At 27.4% G+C, this 18542-nt stretch overlaps 1 protein-coding gene across 1 annotated transcript; it reads right to left on the reverse strand.

Moving 5' to 3' along the window:
• Positions 1-10400: 10400 nt before the first annotated feature.
• Positions 10401-11981, reverse strand: LOC122849837. The gene is made up of 2 exons (XM_044148681.1): positions 11071-11981; positions 10401-10559 (listed from the first exon to the last, which is right to left on the reverse strand). Exons 1-2 carry the CDS (start codon positions 11742-11744, stop codon positions 10496-10498), a joined length of 738 nt encoding a protein of 245 aa, XP_044004616.1. The 5' UTR covers positions 11745-11981; the 3' UTR covers positions 10401-10495.
• Positions 11982-18542: the final 6561 nt, after the last annotated feature.

Consider the following 18542-nt stretch of genomic DNA (forward strand, 5'->3'; position numbering starts at 1 on the left):
AGTCCAAGTTATCAACACGTATTTTGTCAAATCTTGAGGATAACACAGGTGGTCTTGGAGGATATAACCTTCGAGAAAGAGCCAACCTACGTCGTCCTCTACCTGAACAACCACCAGCTAATACAAGACGCCAGGAATATCCTGACCATTTAGTCGATTCTCGTCCCCAGCCTCGTCGTCAGGTAATCATTCCTTCGGTGGAAGACCTCCGAATCTCTGAACCTGGACGTTGTAACCCAAATTACTTGCTCAGGACTCTGTTGAGTTGTAATCTTCGCTTCACTGGTAAACCAGGTGGAGATGTTGAGGAATTCTTATTCAGAGTAGATCAGACTCGAATGATCACTGGTGCCACTGATCAGGAAATCCTATCAGCTTTATCCTTTTGCCTTCATGGTGAGGCTTTAACCTGGTTCATGGCTCATACTGAGGCGTTCTTGAACTGGGAGATCACCAGACAAGCATTTCGTGGTAGTTTCGCTGACCCAGACTATCAAAGAGCATTACGGGAAGAAATAGATAGACGTACCCAAGGCCCAAGTGAATCAGTTCGTCACTTTGTCTCTTGCATGCGTGGTCTATTTCAACGTACAGATCCACGTGGTGATACTATTCGCAATATGCTGCCACCCTATCAAATATCATCCAGACGTTTTCCAACTATGCGAGCAGTGGAGGATGAAGCTATACGTCAAGAGTGTATCAAAAGAGGACTGCTCCAAACCAGAGCTTCCTGTTCTTTTCGCGTGTCCACACGTAATAATACATTTACATCATCTAGAAATTCACACCAAGACGACGTACGGACTCTATCCGAGGAGGAAGACCTTCATGATTGGAGTATCAACCGTACAGCAGAGAAAAACCTCGAGCTACATGTTCTTAGACGTGAGACGGATCGAAACCGTGAACGAACTAAATTGTCAAAAACACCGCGTAAAGTAGATCGGGGAATACAGAGTTCACCACTTGAAACTCCGGTACTTTTGCCTAGAAGATTTAGTCGTGATCAGTCATCAACTCCAGATCTTGCTTCTCCACCAGGGCGTGCTGACCGTTCAGGTGGTAATGAAGTTGAGTGTTGGAACTGTGATACTCGTGGACATACCCATCATGACTGCCAGGAACCACGGCGTCGCTTTTGCTATCGCTGTAGGAAACCAGGCGTCACGACAGCGTCTTGTACATACTGTAATCCTATGCAACGCTAGACAATGCATGGTTTTCAACCAGAAAATTTACAACCAGTAACCGAATACTACCTAATATTTATTTGTGTTTTAGATGAGAATACTATGTGCTGCTCAATAAGTTCAGAGTGATTCCACTGTACCACACAGGCAAATGCAATCACTGACACATCATCAAGTTAGACTGGAGTCGTGTCGGCTGAACCAGCTTTGCATCAAGTAACAAACTGATAGAGCTGGATGATCCAGATCTACAACACCAAGTTTAGAAACAAGCAGAAAAACAGAAACCAGGTACCTATTGGTTAGACGAAGTGATGGATTTCCTGATGGACCAAGTGGTTACCACCAAGTCATCATCCATCACCAGCTTATTATGGATATGGTTAACCATATTAGAGAAGTATTACCCCACCAGGCTATCCTGAATGGACTTGTCATCAAACTCATTAATATTTTCGTAATGGAAGCTATCAAGGTCCTGGATGTCCAAGGCCTTGCCAACCATATCACTGTGAGTGTGGAAATCCACACTGCAGAAAACGACATTGTTATTATTAACTGTAATTAGTCGAGGATATCCTTGACTAAAATTCTTACTGAAGATTAAAGATTTGTTATACTTAGTGTTAACTAGGTTTAATAAAATCTTTTCATATCCTTTCTCATAATTAGTTTTAGAAAATTTTACATTTGTTTTTGGTAGATTAAGAATATGTTGCAGGTCATCGTGAATTACATCTAACAACCAAGAAGGATGTGGGATGCTGTCATTGCTGGAAGAGTCTGGGGAGGAGGCTGTAACGATTCTCGTTGCCTTAAAGGCTAAGCCACATAGACAATGGTTCGACTCTTCAACTAGCGACATCATCAACATCAAGTCACATTAGAATAGGGCAAATTCCCCCTCTTTTCGATTTGTAAAATTTAAGGAAAATAATTAGTGAGTGAAAACTCGCTCTCTTGTCTTTGAGACGTCAGACTGACTGGACCTCTGTTTTAACCAGTCGTCTGGCGACGGTGAGTTTGAGGTTATTTCTGTGTGTTGAACATGGTGGATCAACCACCATGTGTTACCTTTTGTTTAGCTTTGGTTTTTATGATCAACTCAAGGCTAATCCTCGAGTTGATTCAGATACTTTTTGATACATTCGTTTATTAGATTTAGTTTATTAATTAATAATTAATTAATATTTTGTTGGACGCGGTTCCCTTTAGATTAGGATTTTTGAGATATAATTGGATTAGTTATTTTGTATTTGAGTTACGTTGGCTGTTTGAGTTACGTTGATAATTGAGTTTGTTTGATAAATAAATATAAAGTAAATGAATTAATGGTGTCTTTTGTTATTAATTTGGGGTATTTATTAATTATTATTTTCAGGTAAAATAATTATAACAGCTTTATCCGGCCCTTCTACCAAAACCCACACACTGAGCGACCCTGCGGCTTTCCTCTAGATTGCTTGTTTCGGTTGTTTTATTCATCATTTAATTGTGTAATTGTCCAGGTATGATTGTGTTCTGAGCGCGAGATTGTGTTATGCCTTTTTCCGGTTTTAAGGTGATTTGAAAACCCCTGATTTTAATTATTACGTTTTTGGATATAAATTATTATTATTATTATGTTGGATTTGTTGGATTTTAGTTTGATTTATTAGAAAGGACAATTTACAGGTAAAATGGCGGTAACAAGCGGTCCGAGAAGATAACTGGCAGAAATGTCATGTTACAATATATATATATATATATTTGTGTTAATAATAAATTGGTGACCGGTAATAATAATAAGTATCAAAAATTTGATTTACCGAGATTATAAATAAGGTATGTTCAATAGGACAGTAAAGCTCTCTGCAAACCTAAAAATCAAAAAATTTCTTCTGTCTTTTTTTTTTTCTGTATATTTTTTTCTTTATTGTGACCATGTTAGAATCTTAACAATATTCTTTTTTAAATAATTAAAAATATTACAGTTCATATTTCATCATATTTATTTGAAGCGAAAAAAGTGCTTGAGAGAAACAAAAAATAAGAAATTTATACACGGCTTTTCTTACTATTTATTCTCTCTCTCTCTCTCTCTCTCTCTCTCTCTCTCTCTCTCTCTATCTCTTTGTTTTTCTTTTTTAATTTTTTTTTTCTCACTGCTAATCTTTCATTAATTCGAATTTTACATGCCTTACTTGCTTTCTGCAGATATAAGGTTATGGGCTAGTTTTCGTTGAGATATCTCTTTCATTTCATAATTCTTATGATTTTATATAATATTATATTTCATATCAAATACACATTTATTAACAATTACAAACTTATCATATATTTATAAATACATAAAAAAAATTTTATATACACCATGTTTTTAATCTTAAATTTTCAATAGCAAAAAATATGTCTAGTTTCTTCATTATAATGTAATAAAGAATTAAAAAATTTATATTATTTCGTACTTTTTATTTTATTTCAGGTACCTGAAAATGACAAAAAACATCGAGAATCAGAGCTGTATTTTAATACAATTTACTGAAGAAAGCAATGAAGAATTTGTTGGGTTAGAAGAATGGATCCAAGACGAAAATTTAGAAGAATTTTTTTTTGATAATCTTGAAAAAGAACCAAAAATAATAAAAGTAAAATGGCCGGAAAGATATCAAAAATTAGAAATGAAAAGTTACTTAAATAATCCAGAAAAACATGAATGGTTGAAAAATAAAATAGGATCTTTACGGTCAAGAGGCACTTGGATAAATATGATTGAAAAACAGAAAACAAATAAAAAATATGGAACATATGAAAGTGAACGAAATAAAAGAAAAATTTATACAAAAAAAAATTATGATAGTGAAGATGAAGAAAAAGAGAATGAAGAAGACAAAATCAAACGAAAAAAAAAAATTGAGAATCAACTGATAAATCCGACAGCAGTAGCAAAAAAAAAAAAAACTGATTCTTGCAAAGTAAACAATAATAAAGTTTTGAATGATGAAGATGATTTATTATGTAAAATTATTGAAAAGGAAAATGCTGAAAAATTATAATTAATCAATAAAAACAAAAACTTATTACTTGAATTGGAAAAAATAAAAAACAAGAATGACAATCAACTTGAAGTAATATCGGTATGTATGATTTAAATAGAAAAAATTGCTCCTCATATAACATTGATAAAGATAGTTACAGAATAATTTGACTTGTAATAATAAACATTGATATATATATATATTTTTTTTTTCGGAATAAAAAAATATTTATGTTAAATTTCAAGTAATTACTTTAAAAAAATGAGCAATTTTTTGTTAATTTTACTCTTCATAATAACATTCATCTATCGAGTATTGATTAATTGTTTTTTTTTTTTTTAATTGAGTCCAGGTTCCAAGTTCAAGTTTGAATATAAATAATGATGAACAATCGAATAATTCAAATCCCAAACAAAAACCAGCACTATTTCAAAACACATTGGTAAGATAAATGATATTTTATATAAAATAAGTAAAACAAAATTATCTTTTTATGAAAACTTAATATCCATATTACTATTTTTTCAATTATTATTGAGCATCATATAAAATATATACACAAATATATATTCATGATTGTATTTTTTTTTTTTTAATTTTTCTGAATATAAAAAAAAAATCAGAAGTATTTTAATTGATGTATAAATACTAAATTCATTAAATAACATCAGAAAAATATTATTTTCATAATAATATTTTTTTTAATCGTACCATACAAATTTTATTTTTTCTTAAAAATTTGCAAAATGAAAATTAAATAATGTTTCTAAAAAAAAATTTAAAAATTTATATATATTTCAATGTTTTTTTTTTTTAAAAAAAAAAAAATCAGAATTATTTCATTAAATTATATTGGATTTTTCAGACTTCGAATGTTACTATGGTAAATGCTGAACATGATCCACAATTATCTTGTTTAACACCAATTACAAGTATTGAAAATTTATCAACACAAACAAAAACTTCAACTATTCAACCAGCATCGTTTTTGTCAGAACCAGTAAGTTTTTATTAATTTAAAAGTTAACGACAAAACATATACATATTTATTTTATCACCTTGTACGTAATATTAAATAATTTTTTAACTTTGGACAATTATTTCTAGTTTTTTTTTGTGTTTTATTCCAGCTTTTAAATTTTAACATCGTTTTTTTTTTTCCTTTATAAACTTAATCAGAGAAAAATTATTGGAGTAAAACTTTTTTTTTATATTATTGTTCAATTTATTTTTGTTTAAATTATTATTAAGAAAAAAAAAAATCCAATTCCATTTTACAATTTTCAAGTTATTTATTTATAAAATGTATTTAATCATTTTTCCTGTAACATTTTTATGATGTTGATTGTAATAATTTTTTTTTTTTTTTTTTTAATTTATTTTTTTATTTTGTAAAATAAGTAAACTGTTCAATATAAATATTCGTTTTTTTTTTTTTTTTTTTTTTATAATATTTAAAATAATATGATATAAAATTTGAAAAAATTTAATAAATGATAATTTATTATTTTAGACTTTAGAAAATACTCCAGAAAATATTCAACAAACACAGTGGACTGATTCAACAACAATAAGTCATTTGAATTCATCAACACAATTTAAAAATTTAAACTTTGGGTCAAAGAAATTTCTATCAAAACCAGTAAGTATATAATATTTATGAATGAATTTATTAAATAACGTCAAGAAACAATTATTTTTATATTATTATTTTTTTTTCATAATGATGAGTAATTCTAGATTTAGTTTATAATTTATGTTTGCTTTTGTAATATATTTCGTTATTTATTTTAAATACTTGTATGTTATTTTAAGTATATCTCTTAAAGAGTATGTATCATCAAATTTTTGTTTTCCAATGAACTAACAAATAGAATTAATAAATTTAAGATCCATAAGATCATGATGTTTTTTTTTTTTTTTTTTAAATTAGAATTATTTCATCAAATTATATTGGCTTTTCCAGACATCAAATGTTACTATGGTAAATGCTGAACATCCACAATCATCTTGTTCAACACCAATTACAAATATTGAGAATTTATCAACACAAACAACAACTTTAACTATTCAACCAGCATCAATTTTGTCAGAACCAGTAAGTTTTTATTAATTTAAAAGTTAACGACAAAACATATTCATATTTATTTTATCACCTTGTACGTAATATTAAATAGTTTTTTAACTTTGGACAATTAGTTCTAGTTTTTTTTTGTGTTTTATTCCAGCTTTTAAATTTTATCATCGTTTTTTTTTTTTTCCTTTATAAACTTAATCAGAAAAAAATTATTGGAGTAAAACTTTTTTTTTATATTATTGTTCAATTTATTTTTGTTTAAATTATTATTAAGAAAAAAAAATATCCAATTCCATTTTACAATTTTCAAGTTCTTTATTTATAAAATGTATTTATTCATTTTTCCTGTAACATTTTTATGATGTTGATTGTAATAATTTTTTTTTTTTTTTTTTTAATTTATTTTTTCATTTTGTAAAATAAGTAAACTGTTCAATATAAATATTCGTTTTTTTTTTTTTTTTTTTTATAATATTTAAAATAATATGATATAAAATTTGAAAAAATTTAATAAATGATAATTTATTATTTTAGACTTTAGAAAATACTCCAGCAAATATTCAACAAACACAGTGGACTGATTCAACAACAATAAGTCATTTGAATTCATCAACACAATTTAAAAATTTAAACTTTGGGTCAAAGAAATTTCTATCAAAACCAGTAAGTATATAATATTTATGAATAAATTTATTAAATAACGTCAAGAAACAATTATTTTTATATTAATATATAGAGTAACTCTTAAAGGGTATGTATCATAAAATTTTCATTTTTCAATTATTTTTATACTTTTTTAGACTTCAAATGTTACTATGGTAAATGCTGAACATCCACAATCATCTTGTTCAACACCAATTACAAGTATTGAAAATTTATCAACACAAACAAAAAATTCAAGTATTCAACCAGCTTTGTTTTTACCAAAACCAGTAAGTTTTTATTAATCATTTATTAATTTAAAAGTTAAAAACAAAACACTTAAATTTTTATATTTTTACCTTGTTCATGATTATAAGTAGTTTCTTAACTTTAGTCATTTTATTTTACTTTTTATTTGTGTTTTATTCCAGCTTTTTAATTTTTAATTTAAAAAATTACTAGACAATTTTTTTTTTCTGAATATATTATTGGTTATTTATTTCTGTTCGTAAAATCTACTTTATGGAATTAACAAACCTTTTTTTAGTATTTTTTAGTCAATTTATTTTCAAATGTAATTTATCATTTTTTCTGTAACATTTTTATGATGTCGATTTTAATAATTTTTTTTTTCTTTCTATTTCATTTATCTTGTAGAATAAGTAAACTGTTCTATATCATTTATTGTATCATTTTAATAGTAGTTTAAACATTCAAAAATTTAATTACAATTATGTTAATCAATGATATCGATTTATTTTGTTTTTTTTCAAACTTCAATGAATACTATAGTGAATTCAAGTCCATGAACATAATCAAATTATTTAAATTTTGTGCCAGTATAATTTTTAACAAAATCATTAAGTAAATGTTAATTATCAGTGAATTTAGAAAATAACATCAAGAAAATATTATTTGTATTATTATTTTTTTTCTGTAATAACGAGTAATTTTTTTAACTATAGTTATTTAATTTTTTTTATTTAATTTTTTTGAGCTTTGAATAATTTTTTTTTTCTATTTTTTTATAAAAATTTATATTTAAAAAAAAAATTTTTTTAAAAGTTATTTTAAAAAAAATTTACCAATAGAAGGTGTTAGTTGTTTTGTATTCCTTGTTAAATAATTCATTGTCATATAAAATACACTGTTGAATTTTTTTTATTTTTTAGTCAATTAAAAATCTATTTATGTTTTCTAAACATTATTATTATGTTTATTTCATTTTGAACAATGTCTAAATTTTTTTAAGTCAAACTTTTCTAGCATGTTAATTGAGTAATTGAATATTTATAATGCTCTATTTAAATTTTTTTTAGAATGTTTTAATTGTTATTATGATTTCTGTATCTTAGTGATCTATTAAAAATTTTATTGCAATTTTTAATTCTCATATAAAATTAAATTAAATAGCATTCTCAGTTCGTACGATATATTATTTTCTCTTGACTCAAATTAGACATTGTGTTAATGAAGAAAAAATGACATTTTCTTGTATAGATAAATATTGTTATTTATTCAAGCTCATTAGTGTAATCAAATATTGTTCGCTCTCGATCATAATTTTCTAAAAAAATTTCGTTAAATTTCTATTGATATTAAAATTCAAAATCTTTGTAAAACTTTGTTTTATTATTTTTTTTTTTTTCTAGATAAGAAACTCTTCATACCATAATAAGTCATTGTTTCCTGTTACTTATGGTCATTGTTCAAATAATAATTCGATGCTATTATCGCAAATTAATTCTGTGTCGACATTAAATGATGTTAACTATAATTATCAAGAATGGGATAATTTTTATCAGCCTACTAATGTATGTATTATATGTTTAAAAGTCTATTCATTTATTTATTATTTTTCTGCTTAGTAGTAATTATAAAATATTTATTTCTGTTTTCTTTTTCTTTTTTTTTTATAACTTACCATAGACAATAAAGAAAAAAAAATTTATTATTAATTTTTTAATTAATGTTTATCTTCATTATACAGTTAACCAATTGGAATCGTCCTAGCCAGATGACACGTGATAATATTTTTCGCCCTTACAATATGAACAACACAATTACTTCTGGTTTTTATGATGCTTTAAACAAAAGTTCTACAGAATCTGAACTAAAAACTAGCGATGAGGTAGTGTAGTTATAAAGTTTTTTCGATTTTTATAGAAAAAAATATTCAATGACATTTTATTAAATAATGGTGAAGTGGAGGGAGTAGGAAAAGAATTGTTACGAGACAGGTTTATTTTTATTAATATGAAATAATTTAATTAAACTTAAGGAAACAAAAACAAAAAAATTAAATTATGAATGTTATTTAAAATAAACAAGTCAGTAAACAAATGTTTGATTTTACCTAATTTTGTTATTCCCTACTGGGTAACAGGATTTAGGAGAGGAAAATGTGTTAGAATTTATAAAAATACCTTGATGTTGAATTTGTGTAAGTCCAGTATGTGTGAGGCGTGTCAATGTGGATGATCGACCTGTAGATGTTGTAGTAGTCTGAACTTAACACAACGATATGTCAATAATTCAATGATAATGGAATTTTTGTTTAGTGATTGGTTTTAAAATAATTAACACAATTTTTATTTAATGTTGAATATTTAATTAATGATTAAAAAGTATACGTTGAGATTAAAAACAAGAGTGAGTGTTGTGACATTGTTACAGTTTTTATAATCTTGGTTTTGAAAAATAATTTGTGGTAGGAATATTGCTTTGACCAATCCTAAAACATTGTTCCCATGATAGTCAGCAAATTCTTGTATATGAAATCTTACAGACTTATATTTTATTTTATTAATTTTTAGAATTAAAAATGAATAAATCGGCGAAAAAATATTCCCGTTGACTGTTGTTGCTATATGATCTTAAATGTTGGTATAAATGATTGTGTTACATCCGGTGAATTTAATTCTAATATTGTAGACTATGCAAATACGTCACAACTCCCCCCCAAGAAAAGTCGATGACAGTCTGTAAAAACGACTGCAACGAATTAAGAAAAAAAAATTTTATCTTATTACATTATGATTATCAAAATATATCCCTTTTGCAATATTATTATTTTTTTATATATATTTTATTTATATTTTTGTATCCTCATTCAACTCTGTTTATTTTGTCATCAAACAACACAAAAAAAATTTATCGAAATTAATTATTAATTATTAGTTGGCCATGTTGGAAAATTTTTACATTTTTACCTCATTCTTTTATCAAGAGAATTATCAGCGGTGTAAATGATTTTATTGAGTAGTTTTTGGCCATTATTATATCCAAAACAAGAAAATATTTTACGTCTGAATTTGATGTGTGCTGATTAAAAATAGAAGTTGTCGGTGATTCTACAAAAATATTTACAAGTAAAAATATTTTAAAAATATGATTATTAAAATTCCCATAAAAAAAATGTAAAAAAATTATTATATAAAAATTTATTTTAATTATGATTAAAATCCCGTAATATTATTTGGTTATTTATATTTATCTCCCAAAAAAAAATATTTTATGATAAAAAGAAAATTAATTGTTTATTAGATAAAAAAAAAACTTATTTTCTAATCTTGCCAATTTATCTCGAAGCTGACGATTTTGTGCTGGTCCTTGTTCTTAACCCATCCACTTAAGGAGGTTATGCACAAATTACTCTTTTTTTAAAAAATATAATGAGAATGTTCTGAAATTTTGTACACAAGTAGATCTTTTCATTCTGAATACAACGGTATAATTATTTTCTTATGTTGATCGGTTAAATTTTTTCTAATTAATTATTGAAAATAATATTTAACATTGGCTCTTATGGAGATTTCAACCATTTTTTTCGGATAGAAAAAATGATGAAAAAGTCTTGAAAAAAATCACGCATATACTAGAAACCGAGTTTTATTAATTGCGCGAAAAATTTTCATATGTTGATCGGTCAATTAATGAGTAATTAATTATAAACTTTACAAAAATTAGATGTGGCAACGTATGGCATGTTCAAACACACACACATACCCGCAATCCCATATATTGTATATGGGGCGCAGGCGCTTTTCACTTTATTTTTTTACAGTGTAGTCGGATTTCAGTTTTGTCTGTGACGTCAGAAGCGCCCCGCAACACCCGCAATGAATTTGTGCATAACCTCCTTAAATCTCTGTCAATTTTAAATATGACTGCCTGTTGTCTCTGCTCAAATTTTTCTGCTATATTATCAACCGCCTCCCCTGTGATTCGTCGTGTTTCCTCCAGACCAATCGATTTCAGATTTTGATTATTGTTTGCGAATATTATCAATCCTTCATCCGTGATTTCTGTTCCTCCAACATCCAGGTGTTGAATGTGAGAACATGCTATTAGCACATCGTCATCCACTGCCGGCACATCATATAATATTAGATTCGTAATATTAGTACCCAAATTTATTGCCGATATTAATTGATCTTTTTCTAGTCTGTAGCTTGCAGTAATGTCCAATTTTTTTAAATTTTTCACAGTATTTATTAAACACTTTAATTCTTCCCCGGTGACATCACTTCCGATTAAGACTATGTCTTCTAAAAATTCACACTCTCTTATTGCACTCAGAATAACACCAAAATTAACGTCTCCGCAAATTGATAGCTTATCAATTACATATTTATTATATCTTAAAATCCACTCTATTTGATCACTGCTTAATTCCGTAATTGTTGTATCCAAATGTTCTGTCAATAATAGTTCTCCTCCAGTTTCTTCACATTGTTGAATAAATGCCACTCTTTCTGATCTATTTAAATATTTGCAAATTTCAATAATGTCGTATATTTTAAGTATCTCCATTTTTCTATTTTTTTTTTTTTGTAAATAATAATGATTTTATTTAAAGTATTTTATTAATAAATTTTTCAGCACTCAGTGTCAAGGCTATTTGCATAATGTGTTTGATTAATTAGCGTCGGGCGTCGGCCGGTGATGCGTTCCCCTCTTTTTCTTTTGTGTGATCATATGGGATGCATTCATTGTCTTACCGTTGCATGCGATCTCTTTCTCTAATTAACTGCACTCTTTTATTTTCTCCTCACGCTGGCTAACTGCATGTGCATCTCCCCTTCTCGTCGTCTCCGTTTTGTGCTAATCTTCTCCTTGATGACCACCGTTAAGGCGTCCACTTGTAGATTTATTTAATTAATTTATTTCTTGATTTTTGGTATATATTTTATAGAAGCGGTGTTGCCAATTCACTCTATATTCGTTGTTCCAAGCTCCGTTGAGATGACCATCGTTGCATTCAATATTTTATTTGTATTTATGTATATAGTGTTAAGATTTTTATATTGTGTGTATCATGAATTGTATATTAATGTTGTATGATATGTTTAGTTTATTTGTTTTCAATGTTTCGGTATTGTTTTTAAATGTATGGTTTGAGGATAGGTAAATTTGAGGTATTAATCTTTATTTAGGTATTCTAACATGACTTGAGCTGCTAGCATCCGAGCTTCAATTAATGACTCGCCCCCAGTAATTACGTGTTCTTTATTTACTTGACATTTTACCATAAATATTGTTTTATTTTTATTATTTATTAGCTCATTTACTTTTCCGATATAAGTATAATTTGGTATTAAATAGTGATTAATTTTACAAAATTTTTTTAATTCATCTGTACGACAAAAATATTTTCTAGAATTTCCGACCGGTGTTATTTCGTAATACTCGTTATCAGTCATAATCATTTCAATTAAAGCAAGTGTTGCATTATTTATTGTGCGGTCAAAATTTCTTCCCCATTTTATTGTTTCATAATTTCCCACTTTTATTTGTATAAATATTTTTTTATTTCTATTTAATTTTTGTGTAGAACTAACGTCATGGTAATATGGTGTTGTGTGCATCAGCTTGGCAATTTCGTCTAGTATTATTATTGGATGTATTTTAATTTCTTTAAAATATTGGTTTAAATTGAATCTATTTACGAGAAAACATCTACTTGACATACGAATTTTTGCTTCTCTTAAAATATTTCTGATTCCCATTATTCTGATTCTGTCTTCATGTTTTTCTATTTTGCGAGTGCTTAATTTATTATATTCATCATAATCTAAAGGTTCAGGTGCGTCATGATAAAGTGTGCTATTGCAAATTGATTTAATAAATTTTTTTTCAAGTAATAATATATCTATCTCATCAGTATTTTTAAATTCTCTTTCTTTTATGCTTTGAAGTTTACTAATAACTTTATTTTTATCTTCGTCTCTAAAAAGAATGTCATCGTCACTTTTATTTTTGGTAGCAAATTCCATAAATTCATAAACATTTGTGTTATACATTAAAAAGGTTTGTGTAACAATTTCAGGTAACTCTTTGTCTGTCACTAAATTGTAATAATATAAATCTTTTATTTGATCCATAATAAGGAAGTATCTATTATGCATTAGAGAATTTTTATTTGCCCGTGAATCAAAAATATATTTGGAAATATAATATTCTAAAGGAATATTGTACTGGCAACGAATTTGTGTATTTGTTTTTATTTTGTAAACTTGATATTTTTCTGTATTTTCTAATTTAAATTCTTCGAGTATATCGGGTAATGATTTTTGTATAATTGAATTTAGTGTAGTAATTTTTGCTTGAGAAATGATAGTGTAGTGTGTGTCATAGTAATCATAGTGTATTCTTTGAATTAAATTTTCGATGATGTCGTGCAATATTTCTAACGCCATTTTTTTTTGTTGATTAACAAACGATTTTAAATTGAATGCCAAACGGTGATTTTAGTAATTTTTTCTGTAATAATAAAATATATGTCTTTAATTTATGTGAGAAAAAAAAATTTAAAAAAAAATTTATTTATTATTTATAAAAGTTCAATTTTTCTAGGAAAGTTTTTGTCTAATATAAAAATTTTTTTTGAAGTTACTTTAGTCAATATATGAGATCCTTACTTTATTTTTGTGAACTTTTCTAACCTTCCCTTTTACCATTATTTTAATATTTTCATCCCCACAAATTTCTACCACCTCATATGGACCCTCCCATTGATGTCCAAATTTTTCTACTACCCCTTCTTTTAATAAAAATACTTTATTTCCTTCTTCAAAAACTTTCGGATTAACATATCTATCGTAATATTTTTTTGATTTAGCTTTAGCTAATTTTAAATTTTTATTAGCCTCTTCTTGAACATTTCGTAAGTCAGTATATAATTTAATCAAATATTTTTCATAAGTTATATTATTTTCATTAATTGGTGGAAAACTAGAGGGCATTTTTGCTAATCTCCCGTATACTAATTGATAAGGAGTATACCCAGTTCCCTCATGTTTACTTGTATTATAGGCAAATGAAGCTATTTCGCATGTGCTATCCCAATCATTATTCCCTTCATAATTAATTCTTAAATATTCTTTTAATACATGATGTGATCTTTCTATTGAACCATTACTTTGAGGTCTGTAAGCAGTTGTTCTATAAAATTTAATTTTAAATAATTTAGCTACTTCCTTAAATAAAGATGACATGAAATTAGTTCCTTGATCTGTTAAAATTATTGTTGGTGGACCAAATATACAAACAAATTTTTTTACAAATGCATTGGCCACATGTGTAGCATCAGTTTTAGATAATGGAATGGCTAAAGAAAATTTTGTTAATTGACATTGAAGTGTAAGTACATATAAATTTCCCCTTTTTGTTTTAGTTAATGGGCCAACTATGTCCATTGCAATTTTTTCGAATGCGTATGTAGGAGTGTCAGTAATATGCATAGGTTGTCGAGTTCTAATACGCGTTAATTTACTTAATTGACATTTCTTACATTTTCTAATAAAATCTACAATATCTCTTTTCATACGAGGCCAAAAATAGTCCTGTCTTAATCTGTCATACGTTTTTGTCATACCCTTATGTCCATTTGCTGCCGACCCATGATATTCATCTAGTAATATTGCTCGCGTTTCAATATCCGGAGTTTGGATCAAAGAATTACATATAATTATTCGTATATTAGTGTCTTGAAATGAGGCACTTAATTTATCTAAAATAAATTCCCAATATATTTCATCAATTTGTTCTGTTTTTCTCATACAAAATATTTTAGTATTAGTTCCCAAAATTATATTATATAAACTAGCTATACTTTCAACTATTGCTTCTTCCGTGACTCTATCATTTTGTCTATATTTAATTGGAATTATTAAACATGGCTTTAATTTATATTTAACTCTCGATGGCCTGCACATTACAAGTTCATCTGGTAGTCTAATAACCTCAATTATTTCTTTCGCCCCTTTATCTACCGCTTCCCCCAACATTGTTGTAAAAATTACCATTGTTCCTGGTGTACTTAATAAATTTTCCCTTGATTCTACAATATTTTTATTTATTTTAATAATATTTGGAATTCTTTTTAATTTTTGTAATATATTATCATCATCTTCAACCCTTTCTAATTCACTATCAGTTAGCAATTGGTTCCCACTGTCATTAAATTCTTCCTGTTCTACCTCTTCTACATCTTCAATATTTAATTCATTATTATTATTATTACGAATATTTTCATTAATTATATCCTCCTCATCTTCACCATCATAACTCAAACTTTCATCATTCAATTGTTCAATATTTATATCATTTATATTTTCATCATTACTTCTACCATCAGTATTATTTATTTCATCATCAATATTATCATTTTCGAATTTTTTATCACCTTTATTAAAATCTCCTGAACGTACCTTCTTTTTTATTTTTTTGTTTAATAACAAATTATCAAAAGAATCCCCTGAGGATATCTGTTTTTCCCCGTTACTAAAATCCGACAATTCATCTACTCGGTCATTATCAACCTCTTCAAACTGTACCACGCCTCTAGAAGTAGAGGGTTGTGGGTCAAAATTATTTAAATCAAACTTTTTTGAAAGAATTTTATCTTCAACAATATTTACTTTATTATTTTTTTTATTTGAATCATTATTATTTTTCATTTCTTTTCGTACTGTAACATTACTATCCCATCCCATATCATCAAATGTAAAATCAGGTTTGATAACTCGTTTTGTTGGTCTATCATCCCCCATATTATTATTATCTTCAATATTTATATTAACTTTATTTTTATTTTTTTTTATATTATATGGTAACATTGTAATGTCGTCAGCGTCAACGTAGTGTGGTGCATTTCGTACTGATCTTTTTAGACTCCACTCGTCACTCGATGACCCTGACAGATCAGGTGTCACTTTATTATTTTTCAGTTTCTTATAATGTCTTTTTTTATGTGTATTACTAGTGTCATCAGATGACGAAGTCTTCTGTCTTTTTCTACATGACCCAGTTTTATTAGTAAGAACAAACAGCTGTTTGATACAGTTTATCGCTTGGCGCTCTACATTGCTCTCCGCATCAAGTTTCGCTTGTGGAATGTTTCTCGACAAGGCATCCGCATTTGCGTTAATACGACCTTGTTTATATACAACGTCATATTCAAAGTCTTGCATACTAAATCGCCACCGCACGCACCTTGAATGGGTAGATTTCATAGAATTTAACCATACCAACGGCCTATGATCTGTTACTAAAGTAAACTTTTTACCGTATAAATAAGGTCTAAATTGATTAACAGAATAAACAATTGCTAACATTTCTTTTTCGATAGTACTATAATTTTTTTCGGCATTCTGCAGGACGCGGGATACATAAGCTATAGGCAAATCTTGACCAATAGGTCCTTGAGATAAGATTCCAGCAACCCCAACATCACTAGCGTCTGTCGTTACTATAAATTCACGCGTAAAATCTGGATACTGTAATATCGGTGATTTTAATAAACATGATTTTAATCTAGTAAAAGCCTCTGTACACTCAGGTGTCCAGTTAAATTTAGTATTTATCTCTAGTAATTTTGTAAGAGGTTTTGATAATTTGGCATAGTCAAAAATGAATTTACGGTAATACCCTGTTAAACCTAAAAATTGTCTAACCCCTTTAACGTTAATGGGTCGTGGAAAATCTTTTACTGCGATCAATTTTTTTGGATCTGGTTTTACCCCGTGTTCAGTTATGACGTGACCTAAATATAACAATTCCTTTTGCAAAAAATTACATTTATCGGGTTGAAATTTTAAATTAGCGGCTCTAAACCTTTCAGCTACTTTCTCAAATTTATCTACATGTTCGTCTAGGGTTTCTGAGTAAATTACTAAGTCGTCCATGTACATAAATACACTGGTTCCCTGTAACCCTCTTAGAACTTTATTAGCAACTTTCTGAAAAATGCAAGGTCCATTTTTTAACCCGAAACTAACACGTGTATATTGATAATGATTATAAGGAGTAGAAAAAGCAGTCTTATGTCTATCATCTGGGTGAATTGGAATTTGATGAAAGCCGCTCGCTAAATCAAAAGTTGAAAAATATTTAGCGTTGCCCAATTGGTCTAAAATTTCTTGGATATTAGGCAAAGGATAAGCATCCCCGATAGATTTTTTGTTTAATTCTCGATAATCATTTACTAATCTAAATTTTTTTTCGCCATTAGGACCATCTTTTTTTGGTACCATCCATATCGGTGAAGAATATGGACTATCCGACACTTCAATAATTCCCTGCGCTTCTAATTCTGCGAGTTGTTTTTTTATTTCTAGTTGATGAATTTGAGCAAATCTATATTGTTTTACAAAAATTGGTATGTCATCAATTGTAGGAATTCTATGCTGAGCTACATTTGTACAAGTTAATTTTTCTCCTTTCAAATAAAATAAATCTTGATATTTACTAATCAAATTTTCTACTAGCAATTTTTCTATATCTATTAATTCTTTATAATTTACTAAATTTTTTATTTTATTAATTCTCTCTTCATTATAAACTGGCTCGACTGGTAATTTTATATTTTCTTGAGATTGAATTATATTAAAAATATCAGCTTTAGGACTGAAATTAGAATAATCATGAATTTTTTTATTTAATAAATTTATGTGATATTTATTTATTTCTTTTTTTTCTTCGTCTAGAGTTACATCCTCATCTGCATTATTCTCACCTTCATTTATACGCGATTTAACTAACTTGACCAAAGGTGTGGGAATTAATAATTTATTTTTAGAAATATTAGTTATATTTATATAGAGTTGACCTGAATCATTGGCCTTTACATTCCCTTTAATAATTATTTCGTCACCAAAATATAGATTTGAAACTAACCCATCTTTATTAGAATTTTTACTTGTGTTTAATATTAGTGCTATTGTACTATTAGCTGGTATTTCTTGAGGTTGACCGAAAGAAAATTCTAATTGTTTATTATTTCCGAAACTCAAAAGATTATTGTTGAAATTTAAATTTGCATTAAAATATGTAAAAAATGTTGATCCTAAAATCCCCATATAAAAAATTGGAAAATTATTATCGACTACATGAAATTCAGTAAGACAACCCTTTATTGATAGTGTGATTGTACCCAAGCTATGAATTATACCATCAGTTATTCCTTGTAATGAAATGTTTTTATTAGAATTTATTTGATTTATATTTTTAAGAGCTGAGATTTTAATTATATTAACTTCGGCCCCAGTGTCAAGCATTAAATTACAAATACCTTTTAAATTTTTAGTATATAAAGATATAGAAGGAATC

This window comes from Aphidius gifuensis, linkage group LG1 (genome assembly GCF_014905175.1).
Source record: "Aphidius gifuensis isolate YNYX2018 linkage group LG1, ASM1490517v1, whole genome shotgun sequence".
NCBI classification, from domain to species: Eukaryota; Metazoa; Arthropoda; class Insecta; order Hymenoptera; family Braconidae; genus Aphidius; species Aphidius gifuensis.

Bases quoted from the DNA above. Each gene is read 5' to 3' on its own strand.
- LOC122849837 (XM_044148681.1), bottom strand. From the start codon at position 11,744: ATGGAGATACTTAAAATATACGACATTATTGAAATTTGCAAATATTTA. The intron at 10,560-11,070 runs GAGGTTATGCAC...AACCTCCTTAAG, and splicing joins AAAATTGACAGAGATTTAAG to TGGATGGGTTAAGAACAAGG.